Source organism: Poecilia reticulata, linkage group LG9 (assembly GCF_000633615.1).
Source record: "Poecilia reticulata strain Guanapo linkage group LG9, Guppy_female_1.0+MT, whole genome shotgun sequence".
NCBI lineage: Eukaryota > Metazoa > Chordata > Actinopteri > Cyprinodontiformes > Poeciliidae > Poecilia > Poecilia reticulata.
The window spans coordinates 32,291,373-32,303,009 of record NC_024339.1 but is presented as its reverse complement, the minus strand read 5'-3'; the positions used below and the strand labels follow the sequence as shown (position 1 = coordinate 32,303,009).

Here is an 11,637-nt window from a genome sequence, read left to right as displayed (position 1 = left end):
ATAGATAGATAGATAGATAGATAGATAGATAGATAGATAGATAGATAGATAGATAGATAGATAGATAGATAGATAGATAGATAGATAGATAGATAACCATCTGTGCCAACTTCATTTCATATATTCCTTAATTACATTTACTCTGATGCATTTAATTAAGATTTTTTTTAAAATCTACTTTTATGTGGTACTTTTTACTTTCCTACTTGAGTAAAATGTCTGGATTTTCTACCGACTGAATGAAAAACTAACACGTTTTAGTCACAAAAATCCAAATGTATTATAATTTGAAGTAATGATTTAAAGTTTGATCAGTTCATTTTTACCAAATACATTTTTACGCTACTTTTAGGTGTAGTTTTTGGTTACACTGTCCCACCTCTGCTTACAGCTTTCTAATAATAAATCATCTATAAGGTTGCATTTCTCCAGCTAGAGAAAAATATGAAACTTTTCTTCCAATCCAAGAGTTGGAACATTTTTGAAACTCCTCCCGGGTCGCAGGGGGTTCCTCTCCGGAAAAAAGAGCAAAGATCCCCGTGTGATCCAGTGGAACCAGTTAGATTAACTCCTGGCTCTGCGGAGCGGATGTTTGGCCCGTTAAAAAGCGCCTGACACAGACAACACTTTTCACCTGGACGCTCGGATCCTCTTCTCCGGCCGTCCGGCTCTGCTACTTCAAAGCATTCCTGGCGTGGAGACGGCAGCGCGGGGTGGCCCGCTCCTAACCTCCGCAGTAAATTAGGGAGAAGAGGCGGATGAAGCTGCACCTGCAGGCCTGACGTCTTCACCTTCGGCACATGGAGGAGCAGTTAGGAGTCATCATCTGGAGGAAAAGCCGCAGTTTAGAGCCGCACGGTCGGGAAGTCGGGCCAGGGGAATGTCAAAGGGAAATAATATATTTGTTAAACACTCAACATCTGTGAAATTACTGAAAATAATCGACATTTTGTGTTCATGCTGTCAAAAAAAAATCCAAAGAGAGACATTTATTCAGCATATGGTGGTTCATTTTTTATTGGTTTACTTGAAAATCCTAATAATAAAAAAAACACCTTTTCTCTCTTTAAAACGCAGTCCATCCGTGACGCGAACTCAAAATGCCTCCACGTTCTCCTTTTCACGCCACGCCGGCCATTAATTTCCCCGCCGTGGACAAAAGCTCGGAGGCCTGTCGTGTCTTATCTCGTGGTCCGTTCCCACAGCAGTCAGTCGACTCTGGGTAAATAACTGCTTGTCTTCTTTAATCCTTCAGTAAATCTTACTGGAAGGCAGCAAAATGCACACAAAGGGACATTCTTTTGTCTTTAAGAGCCTCAGGTCACACCCAGCGATACTAGAGCAGGAAACATGTGAACATATCTGGATTATCTTAATCTCGATGGGTTTAGGATTATCTTTAAAATGGAATCAGATGGAAATATCAGAGGCTGGCCAGGGAGTAACTGCGCTCCACGCTGACTTTGTGTTTTTGCCTTTTAATCTCTTGTGGGATTGTTGTGAAAACATTCTGGTCGTCCTGCCAGGAGGACAAACTTCAACCTGCAGTTTGTTTCACAATAGCTGCGTTTCCATTACAAATGTGTGCAAAACTTAGTCAATATTCAGCTGGTGAAGAAAAAAAAACATAATTTCGCAACTGATGTGTTTCCATTAAATAAGAAACGCAACTGAAATAATATAATAAGCTTGTTGACATGGTAAGTCATTAAATAACTTTATTTAATTACTACTTCCGGTTATCTACTTCATGGTTTGCATCTGGTTGTTGATCATGTGACTTGTGTGATGGGAAAGAAATGCTCTCATAGAAGTTTGCAAAAATAAACCAATTTTATTTATTTATTTTACAAAACTGAGTTTTAAAAAGCAATTTCAAACAACAGTAGGGTCCATAATTAATTCATTTTATGTTAATTTAGCTGCTAAAATATAAAATACACATATAGAATACATAAATATCTCCATCTATATATCTGTAGCTCTCTCTCTCTGTATATAGCTATAGCTTTGTGCTTTTGGGGCCCTCTTGTGGTGAAGCAGCTTATCTCGCATACCCCTTGGGCCGGCCCTGTGTCGCCCCCCCCCTCCCTCCCCAAAGCTAGCTCGTGATTAGCTTTCTTTTTGATTACAGGGATAACTTTATGCACCAACGTTGAATTAAGGTCCTGTAGCAGCTACTAACATTGTAGAACAGGTATCCTTTCCACTTTTCGGAAAGACTTATTCAGATTATTGCTATTTTCAGAAAAACATTACCTTAGAAGATATCAACTTACAGTTGACCGTTACCATTTCCAGCCGTTAGGAGGACTAGCTTCCGTCCCGCCCCGTGAGACTTCAGCGCAATCCTATTGGCTGGGACCGGCTTTGGAACCAGCCAATCAGAGCGCGGGAAGCCGAAGCCCAGCGCGGTTCATAGGAGTGTCACTCTGGTGTTTCGGCTCCAGAAGAAAGTTGGACGTGTTCGCGGTGCGACCCTCATTCATCCGCTCAATTAACATCTAATTAGCCTTCAAAGCTGGAGCCGGGGCGGCGTGTGTCATCCATCACAGCCCGGAGAGCCTGATTACCGCTCCGCCCGGACCACCGGAGGCTGGTTAGCGCTCCGCCCGGACCGCTGAAGGTGAGCCGAACTCGGTTATTGTGGTTTTTGATTCAGGCTGAAGAACCTCGGTGCTTTAACTGTCTTTTTCCCCCTAAGATAGTGACTTAAAATGACATTTTAGTGATAGCCAGATACATATCCAGACAGGATAAAACTTTAGCTTCATAATTATGCTGTCTTGTGGGTTTTTTCACGCTTGTAACACTTTTTATTTACTGTCTTTAGGTTTGAGGATTGAAGTTACTGCTGTGGAAAACTGTAAATTAATATCTCATTGGGAAAAATGATAAAAAAAAAGCTACATTTGTTAAAATCATTGATATCAATTTAATAATAAGACTCGGGTATCAAAATATAAGGAAATCATAATGACACGTCTTCTTGACTATCTTAAATAAGAGCTACTGTTTTATTATTATTTCACTAAAAGTTAAAGAAAATAAATTTATCTCCACTTTTGAGTGTTTTACCAACAACACAACAGTTCTAACAAAAAATATGTTATAAACTAACTTAAATTAAGCTTTTATGTTATCTGATGGGGATATTTATATAAATTTGAAGTCTGCAGAGTTGTTTTTATATATGAAGGCAGAAAAACGAATGTATTATTATTGTACTTTGATTTCTTAGTCTTACTGTATAGTAATATGTGAATTTGGAGGTTGCACAGTTTAGGCAGGAAAACGTATATATTGCATTTTGAATACATTTCATGTATTTTAATGCTTTTAAATGACCAATAAGATTGCTGTTGTGAATTAGCTCCAGAAATATACTCTTGGTGACACGCAGTTTTGAGTGCATTGTTCCTGTCAAATTAATGAAATGAAAGTTTCGAGGTTTTTTGTTTGTTTTATTATTTCAGCTTCTATGCATCACAGATCTGGAACAAACTTGAGGAAAATTGTAAAACAGCCGAAACACCGAGTTTCTTTAAACACTAACGAACATTTTCATATGTAATCTGGGTCAAATGTAACGTTTCAATTATTGATGACTTTTATTTCGTGCTGTCATGATGTAAAGCACTTTGAACTGCCTCGTTGCTGAAACGTGCTGCTCCAAATCAACTCGGCCGATTTGTTTCTGCAGAAATAACCTGCGCTGAACGCGGAGGAGGAGGACATGGCAGACTTTGAGATCGACGTGGAGAGCCTGGAGGCGGAGAGCGACGAGCTGCCGGAGGACTCGATGTGCTGCAGCCGGCCGGGCTCCGCGCCGCTCGGCGAGGACGACGGCGACGGGGACGCCGAGAAGGGGGACGGCAAGCCGGGCCCCAGCGGCCTGAGCTCGGGCGACCAGAGGAAGCTGAGCCGTACGCCGAAATGCGCCCGCTGCCGCAACCACGGCGTGGTTTCCTGCCTGAAGGGCCACAAGCGCTTCTGCAGGTGGAGGGACTGCCAGTGCGCCAACTGCCTGCTGGTGGTGGAGAGGCAGCGGGTGATGGCGGCGCAGGTGGCCCTGAGGAGGCAGCAGGCCACGGAGGTCAGTGCAAAAAACATTTTACCCCTTAAAAATGACGGCCGGCACCACTTCTACCGTTAATAAGTAGTTTACATCTCACCAGTTAATCCACAAACACTTCAATGCATAATGATAGTTATTAATAAGGAAGGGTCAGAAGGAGACTGTATGCCAGGGGTGTCCAAACTTTTTGCACTGAGGGCCAAAAGTTTCCAAACTGAGAATATTCAGGGGCCAAAATGTTGTTTCTCTTTTATCTGCACAATTAATAAAACACATAATATTTGGCTAAATGTTTACAGTTATTTAACGTTTTGGGTTTATTATTTTCAGATTTTTAAGTTTATAAAATGTTTTTTTTTTATTCCCAGCAAGTTTTTATCACAACCTTTGCTGTATTTAGCCTAATGTCATGAATGGGTTTGCCAAAGTATAATTTTCAGTAAAAACCTGCTGGGTGTTTGTGGCACGACTTATTATGAAATAAAATAAAAACTCTTAGTGTTGTACTTAATATTTTCCATTTAAGCGGATATAAACTTGGCATGTAAAATCTCATCCAGTTGGCCAAATTTGTGCCATTCTTGAATTACAGTGAAGGGCCACAGAAAATGAATCAAAAAGGCCAAACGTGGCCCCCAGGCCACAGCTTGGACACCCCTGTTGTACGCTATAAAAACATTACATTTATAAATGTTTATTGTTCTTACAAGCTAGTCAACAACTCTAGATCCTGGAATGTTTTTTTTACCCACTCAACATTAAACTAAACTACCATAAACTGAGCCTGCAGCTCTTAGACTGGGTGTGTAAATTATTAGATCCAAAACTTTAAAAGGGTTCTAGATTTTCCTTATTAAAAATAATTTTGCTAATTTTCTAAAAATGTAGAACACAGTTTAATCAGTTCTGGTGAATAAAGTCAGGATTTAGGTCAGGCTTTCTTTGAGAATGATTGCTGTATTTTTTATTAAACTAATTAAAAGCAGATCCGGGTCAAACAAAGTTTGCTTTTGCATAAAAGTCACTGGTTCTTGAGGAGAATGAGGAAACGTGGCGATTTAAAGACGAGTCCTTTGAGTTATAGCCAATATTTTCTATTGTGAGAAGATTTCACTTGTTTGTGGTCATTTTTACCAAATGAAAGACAGAAAGTCTCCATCTATACCAAATGTCCAAATTTGTATCTTTCTTGTGTTGAAGTCTGAGGCCACATGTAATCAATCCAAGGGCCGCAAACGGACCCCGGGCCACACTTTGGACACCCTGGTTAGATAAAATATAAGTGAACAGATTTGGCTCACTATTAGAAACCAGTAGATTTAGTTTCCGTCTCCGTCTTAATTGCATTGCTTATTATGCAATTAGTGCATAATAAACAGTTATTAGTGATTTATAAAGTGCTTAGAGATTAATTAGTTTATTAACAATCAATAATGGGAGCATTATAGTAAAGTGGTACCAAATTAACAAATTAAGGAAGTACCCAAAAATGTTACTCAATTAGTAAGAGCAGCACTACTTCACATATTTTAACTAAAAGTAAAAAATATCCGTCCAAGAAATTACTCAAGAGTAAAAAAAGCATTTCTTAAAAAGTTTACTCAAGTACTGAGTAACTGATCAAATTATCAGTCATTTAATATTTAACAATCACATCACCAGATGAACCAAAATGTAAAGTTAAGTGGAAATTTATGTGATTTTAGGACAAAATTGACAATAATTCATTTAAAAAACAAAATCAAGCAAAAGGAAATGTTTGCAAATCAGCTTCTTTCAATGAAAAACTTACGAAACTTTAACAGAAACTGCAGGTGTGTGTCTGAGTCTGGTGGGTTTTCGATTAAAACATTTTTATTTTTTATTCAGTGGGAAGAAAATCCACAAATTTTACTCAAATAAGAGTAGAAAGTACAACATAGTAAACATACTTCTTAAAGTATTTTGTTTTTTCAACAAAGCTACTCAAGTAATGCAGCTAGTTACTGCCCAACTCTGCAAATTAGTTTCTGCTTTTTAAGGCCGGTCAGTTTATGCAAATGAAGTCTAATCCCATCAGAGTTCCTTATCGGTATGTAAACAGTTTTTGTTCCCACAAAAAGTATTTTTTACCCAAACATCTGTTTAAGTTACAACAAACTCAAACCTGATTCTATTTATCGTTTATCTCTTATTGTGATAAGAATCTTGATTTCCTGTCTAAACTCTCCCAAACTGTTGTTAGTTTTACTTTTTTCTCCATTGTTTTTTTTTATTGAAAGTATACATAAATATAAATAAATACAAAATATGATGAAATGTTGTCATTGGTGTCCTAAAGAAGAAAATTATTTATANTGCACAGCAGTTATGGCCATATTTACATAAGAAATAAGCAATAGAGTTATTATCATCACTTTTACAATTCGTCGCCATGGCAGCACATAATATTGTGATAATATTTTAAGTCCACATCTATTTTTGATATTTTAAACCAACGCCATCTTTTGCATAATAAAAAAGTGATAATTGACTCGGTTCAGTAGTTTAATAAATTAGTATAATTAACGACAGAAGCAGAAACGGAGTAAATGTTCTTCGTTCAGAGCCTCACTGTGTTTAACTATCTGCAGATCATTTAAAGTTTTATAATTATTTCCCCGACCTTTAAAAATCACAACTTTAATATTAGAAACTTTTCATTTTCTGATTTTATCTGCAGATCTTCAGCTTCTAGTTTAGGGTTTTAGCTTTTTTTTTTTTTTTTTTTTTTTTTAAAGATTCACAAATTATTGGGGGAAAAAAGTAGCAATTTTTCTCCAATAATTATAGATTTAAAAAAATAAAACGAATACATAAAAGTTTAGTGATTAAAAAAAGAGACAAACATCTAAAATAATAAAACTAAAATATATTTAACTTAGATTAACATCTGCGGACATTTTATTTTCCCCTTTTGAGAAACAAAATAGATTTTTTTATATATATTTAAACAATTACATGTTTAATTTCTTAATGTTTTATAGGATGCTCATGTGAATGTAACTAGTTTACAATGCATGAAATAAATTAAAATCATATCAATTTGCCTAATTTTTATTCAATCTAATTTATGTACCTGTACTTATTTGTCAAAATAAATATAAACGTATACATAATTGTTATTAAAGACGCCATTTACTTACATCTTTTTAATCTTTACTGTACTTTATATTAAAATTTACTTTTAATGTTTGCTTTTTTCTTATTCGAGTTATACTTTTTATTCCACCTACAGTTTGCTAAAATATCATAAATACTAATTTATGTGTTAGATTATGAGTTAAAAGCTTGTTTAACATCTAAAAGCTTAAATTAAATAGAAGATTTACATCCTGGTATTACTTTTGAGTCACTTTTTAACGCCGTAATAACAGCAGAAACATGAGTTACGGCCCATTTTCCCTTAATGTTATTTTAAATTATCCAGACATTCAAGCTGAGCTCAGCTGTAACTAATCAGTTATTGCTCAAGAATCAAGAAAAACGTCCTGACAGCAGGGTTTATGTTTTTCTTTTCTGCGTTAGGATAAGAAAGGGATTTCTGGGAAACCGATTCCAGCGGAGAGGAGGATTTATCAGCGACACATCCGACCCTCGACGATGCTCGCCAAAAGCATCCTAGAAGGTAAGACGGCAGAAATATAAACCTTTCTTTGCAAATCTTCCAAAATCCATTTTTATTCTCGTCTGTTTCTCCGTCAGTCATAAAGACTTTAGGAAGGGATTACTGCGGCGGCAGCCCAGGGCGACATGTTGCCCTGGGGCGTGGGCCACAGATATTTATTTTTAATCTTCCTTTATTTTTAGTGAATGCTTGGAAGACTTTGAACTTCCTGTAAATCAATTAATTGCATTTTAAATTAAAACAAGCTCAATAATTTCCATTTGTATGACTTATTATTTTTCCTTTTTTCTTTTCCTACCAAAAACTTTATGATAAAACTCTTCAGTTTGGTGTTTTGGTCTCAGCTAGCCCCTTTTGAAGGGTAACGTTGTTTACAGAAACTTCATAATTCATTTTTATTTGTTGTTTTATTTATTTTGGATATTTAAAATGTCTTCCAGTGTTTGAATGTTCATTAGAACTTAAAGTTTATTGACAGGGTATGCTTGCGTTATTGTGCCATTATACTATTATTTTACTTGGATGGTTTCAAAACAGACAACATGAAGTATCTGTTGATGTTTTTCTCTTGCAAAATGTCTGTCTGGATTGATTTGTGACTAAAAGAGTTGATTACGTCTTATTTTCACAAATAAGGAAAAGAATAAAAAATAAAAACCTGGTAAACTGAGAATCTTCAGACATGTTTGGTTTGAGACGATAAAAAAACATTTTTTGCAAATAGTGGCGGTTTTTGATATGGGCAGAAAATAAAATCTGTCTCATCTGTCTGTTGTCTCCTGAAGATGTTTGCTGCTGTTTGTAAGCATGTGTAGAGGAGAAAGTTTCCCCAGGATGCAGTTGAGTACTGGGAGATTGTTTCCTGCTTTCTGCAACGTAAAATGGACAAAATCGGATAATTTCTTGTGTTTTGATTAGTTGGAGGGCGGCAGAAAGAGGGGCTTGCACCGACTGCCATTCCTTCAAGAAGTCTTATATATATAACTGCGTATATATTTGTATTTCAAGCTTACAGTGATTAATCACAAGTCTGATTAATCGTGATTAATCGGAGCAATAGAGTCAGATTAATCTGGTGTAATTTTTATCGATTGGTAGCACTAATTTAAAGTCAGCTGTTTTTTTGTATCGTATCGGTATCAGCTCAGTATAACCTCAGATATCGGTATCGGAAGTGAAAAAAGTGGATATCTCTTGCAACATGTGAACCGCTGTTTGTTGATAGGAACTGACAGATTTAAATGTGCAAATTTTGAGTTGCTAACATGTTCCAATGTCTTTTTCTGCGCTAACAGGATACCGTCCGGTGCAGCCGGATCCGTTCCTGGCGCCCAACGCCGCCCTTCCTCCGCCGCTGAGCGACCGCATGAGGAAGAGGAGGGCCTTCGCCGACAAGGAGCTGGAGACCATCATGCTGGAGCGCGAGTACAAAGAGCGGGAGGTTCTGGAGAGCAACCAGGCGGCCGCCGGCCCGCTGCTGTTCCCGGCCGGCCTGGTCCACCACGCCGCCGCCGCAGAGTTCAGCGCCTACAAGGCCGGCTTCTCTCCGGTGCCTCAGGTGGAGCATCAACCCAAAGATCTGTGCGGCTTCCTGGGCTCCGGCTGCCTGGACCTGCCGGCGCCGTATCCCAGCAGCGCCGCCAACGTCGAGTTGATCTCCTCCAACGTCAGCGTGGCCACCACCTACCGCCATTACCCGCTGCAGCCGTCGCGTGGCGCCGGCGGCGGCGGTTTCGTGATGTGGCCCCGTGGCGCCGCCAACCTGGGGGACGCTCTGCTGTATCAGCAGTGCCTGTTCAACGCCACGGCGGTGCAGAACATGAAGCCGGGCGCCGTGTGGGAGCCTAAAGTGATGCCCGCCGAGAGCCAGGCGCCGGAGCAGGAGGCGGCGGCCGCGCTCGCCGCCAAACTGGAGGGGTCCCGAGCAGCCGCCCTGCTGGACCCCAAACCTCCCAGCGCCTCCCAAATGAAGGAGTGCTCGGCCTTCTCTCCTCCAAAACGCAGCTTCGGACACTCCTTCCCCAGCAACAGTCATTCCCACAGCCCGAAGCTGAGCAAGGACGGCGCTAAGCTGTCCATGAAACTCGACTCCTTCCACAGCCTGGTCCAGAACTCGCGGGCGGGGAAACCCGGCGATCCGGACCTGAGAGCGCCGTACTGCAGGGAGCTGCTGGAGGAGGCGGCGCGCAAGTTCAGGGAGGGAAGCGGCAAGGACGTATCGACCAAACCCATGGGGAACAAAATGGCGTCCGGCGAGTCTCTGTCCTTTTCGGTGGAGGCCATATTGAAGCGGCCGGCGGTGAGCCGAGCATTCCACTGACTCGGACCCGGATCCATTCTTTTGCACTACAAAACGTTTCGGGCTCAAATGAAAACACAAGCACTGCTTTAAAAGAAAGAAACAGTCAGTGTGAACTTTGTTCCTCTGTAACATAAATGTACAGGATATAATATTTTACATGTGCATGTTTTAATAACGTTATTGTGTAGAGTATTTAAACTGATGTTTATTGTTTCTCATGTCAATAAACTGTAAAAAAAAATCTCATTTTTCAACTTGAATAAAAGCAAGAGTTTTAATGTCACTTTGCAAAATATTAAAAATATTTAAATGAATGAATTCACAACAAACGCTCCAATACTTAAAAACTGAATTTTAATTTAGTTTTACCAAATGCACTAAATGACAACTAATTTTCAAATTAGATGGAAATTATTTTCAACTAAGGTTGAAACGATTAATCAGATTAATTGATTCATTAAATAACTGATTTAGTCATTGATTAATCGTTGACTGACCATTCAGAGTTCAATGTACTCAGAGCAGCAGCTAAGACAAAACTGTACCAAACATGTATATATTGATTGATTTGTTGATTGGTTGATTGATATATTGCATTTATGATTTAAAAAAAAACATTTTTTTTCTGTAATGTTCTACCCAGTATTCTTCAAGTGGCAATTTTAATTTCATCTGGTTGAAAATCTGTAAAAAAAACAACCAAAAAACTTCTAATCACATTTTTCTGTCCAATTATTAATCAGAATAATTACTGATCGAACTTTTCATATATATATATATTGTGTATTTTTTAACTGCAATATATCTTTTGCTACAAATGATCAATGATTCACTAAAGGAATATACATTATTGTATTTATGCAATAAAATGTAATTATTTATTTACATCTTTTAATGTATTTCTAATGTTTCATAAAAAAGACCAGTGATTTAATCAAAAATATTTAGAATGGGCCAGTTTTACGTTTAATCGATTAACCGTCGGAATAATTGCTAGAATAGTCGTTAGCTGCAGCCCTACAATTGTACTTTTCAGTCAAAATGTATTTATTTTGTACAACTATCGTCCCTCAACTAAATCTAAAAATCGGGAGGAGTAAAATAACTCAACTATAATTAAGAGTGGATCGATAATTGTCTATTTCATGTTTTAAATCACAGCAATAATGTTTGGATTATGTTACAGTTGTTAAACATGAATCATTAAGATGCGAACATCAGAGGCAGAGCCGATAATTTATGGGAAAATAAAACTAACAACGCGGCAGCATCTTCCCTGTAATTCATTAAATGTGTCAAATAAAAGTCACAGCCAATTACGGAGATCCTCCAACAAAACGCACCAGCTAATCACTCAGCTGAAAATAATTAGAGGGATGTAACAGATTGATTTTTATCCACAAACACACACAGATCGCTGCGGCAACACGCAGTGTTTGCGGATTAACCGCTCTTCGGGGGTTTGAAACGCGACGCGAGGCCATAAATCTGAAAGCAGCGTCACCTCATCGCTCAGGATGCGTGTCTGCGCTCTCAGCGTGTGTGTGTGTGTGTGTGTGTGTGTGTGTGTGTGTGTGTGTGTGTGTGTGTGTGTGTGTTGAAAGACAACTC

The 11,637-nt window shown here is 38.6% G+C and overlaps 1 protein-coding gene and 1 long non-coding RNA gene across 3 annotated transcripts in view; one reads left to right on the top strand and one right to left on the bottom strand.

Annotated features, from left to right (window-relative positions):
- The window catches only part of LOC103470738 (uncharacterized), a 19,612-nt gene extending 17,284 nt beyond the window's left edge, over positions 1-2,328 (bottom strand). For both annotated transcript variants that reach the window (XR_534525.2, XR_534526.1), the window contains exons 1-2: positions 2,260-2,328; positions 635-826 (exon numbers count right to left, since the gene is read on the bottom strand). This is a non-coding gene — a long non-coding RNA (uncharacterized LOC103470738). The remainder of the gene's footprint in view (positions 1-634; positions 827-2,259) is intronic.
- A 64-nt stretch (positions 2,329-2,392) lies between these two features.
- On the top strand, positions 2,393-10,266 carry dmrt2a (doublesex and mab-3 related transcription factor 2a). The gene is made up of 4 exons (XM_008419376.2): positions 2,393-2,626; positions 3,704-4,096; positions 7,625-7,724; positions 9,020-10,266. Exons 2-4 carry the CDS (start codon positions 3,737-3,739, stop codon positions 10,042-10,044), a joined length of 1,485 nt encoding a protein of 494 aa, XP_008417598.1. The 5' UTR covers positions 2,393-2,626; positions 3,704-3,736; the 3' UTR covers positions 10,045-10,266.
- The last annotated feature ends 1,371 nt before the right edge of the window (positions 10,267-11,637 follow it).

Coding starts and splice junctions, on each gene's coding strand:
- dmrt2a (XM_008419376.2), top strand. CDS start 3,737: ATGGCAGACTTTGAGATCGACGTGGAGAGCCTGGAGGCGGAGAGCGAC. Junction 4,097..7,624: donor GGAGGCAGCAGGCCACGGAG/GTCAGTGCAAAA, acceptor TTTCTGCGTTAG/GATAAGAAAGGGATTTCTGG. Junction 7,725..9,019: donor CGCCAAAAGCATCCTAGAAG/GTAAGACGGCAG, acceptor CTGCGCTAACAG/GATACCGTCCGGTGCAGCCG.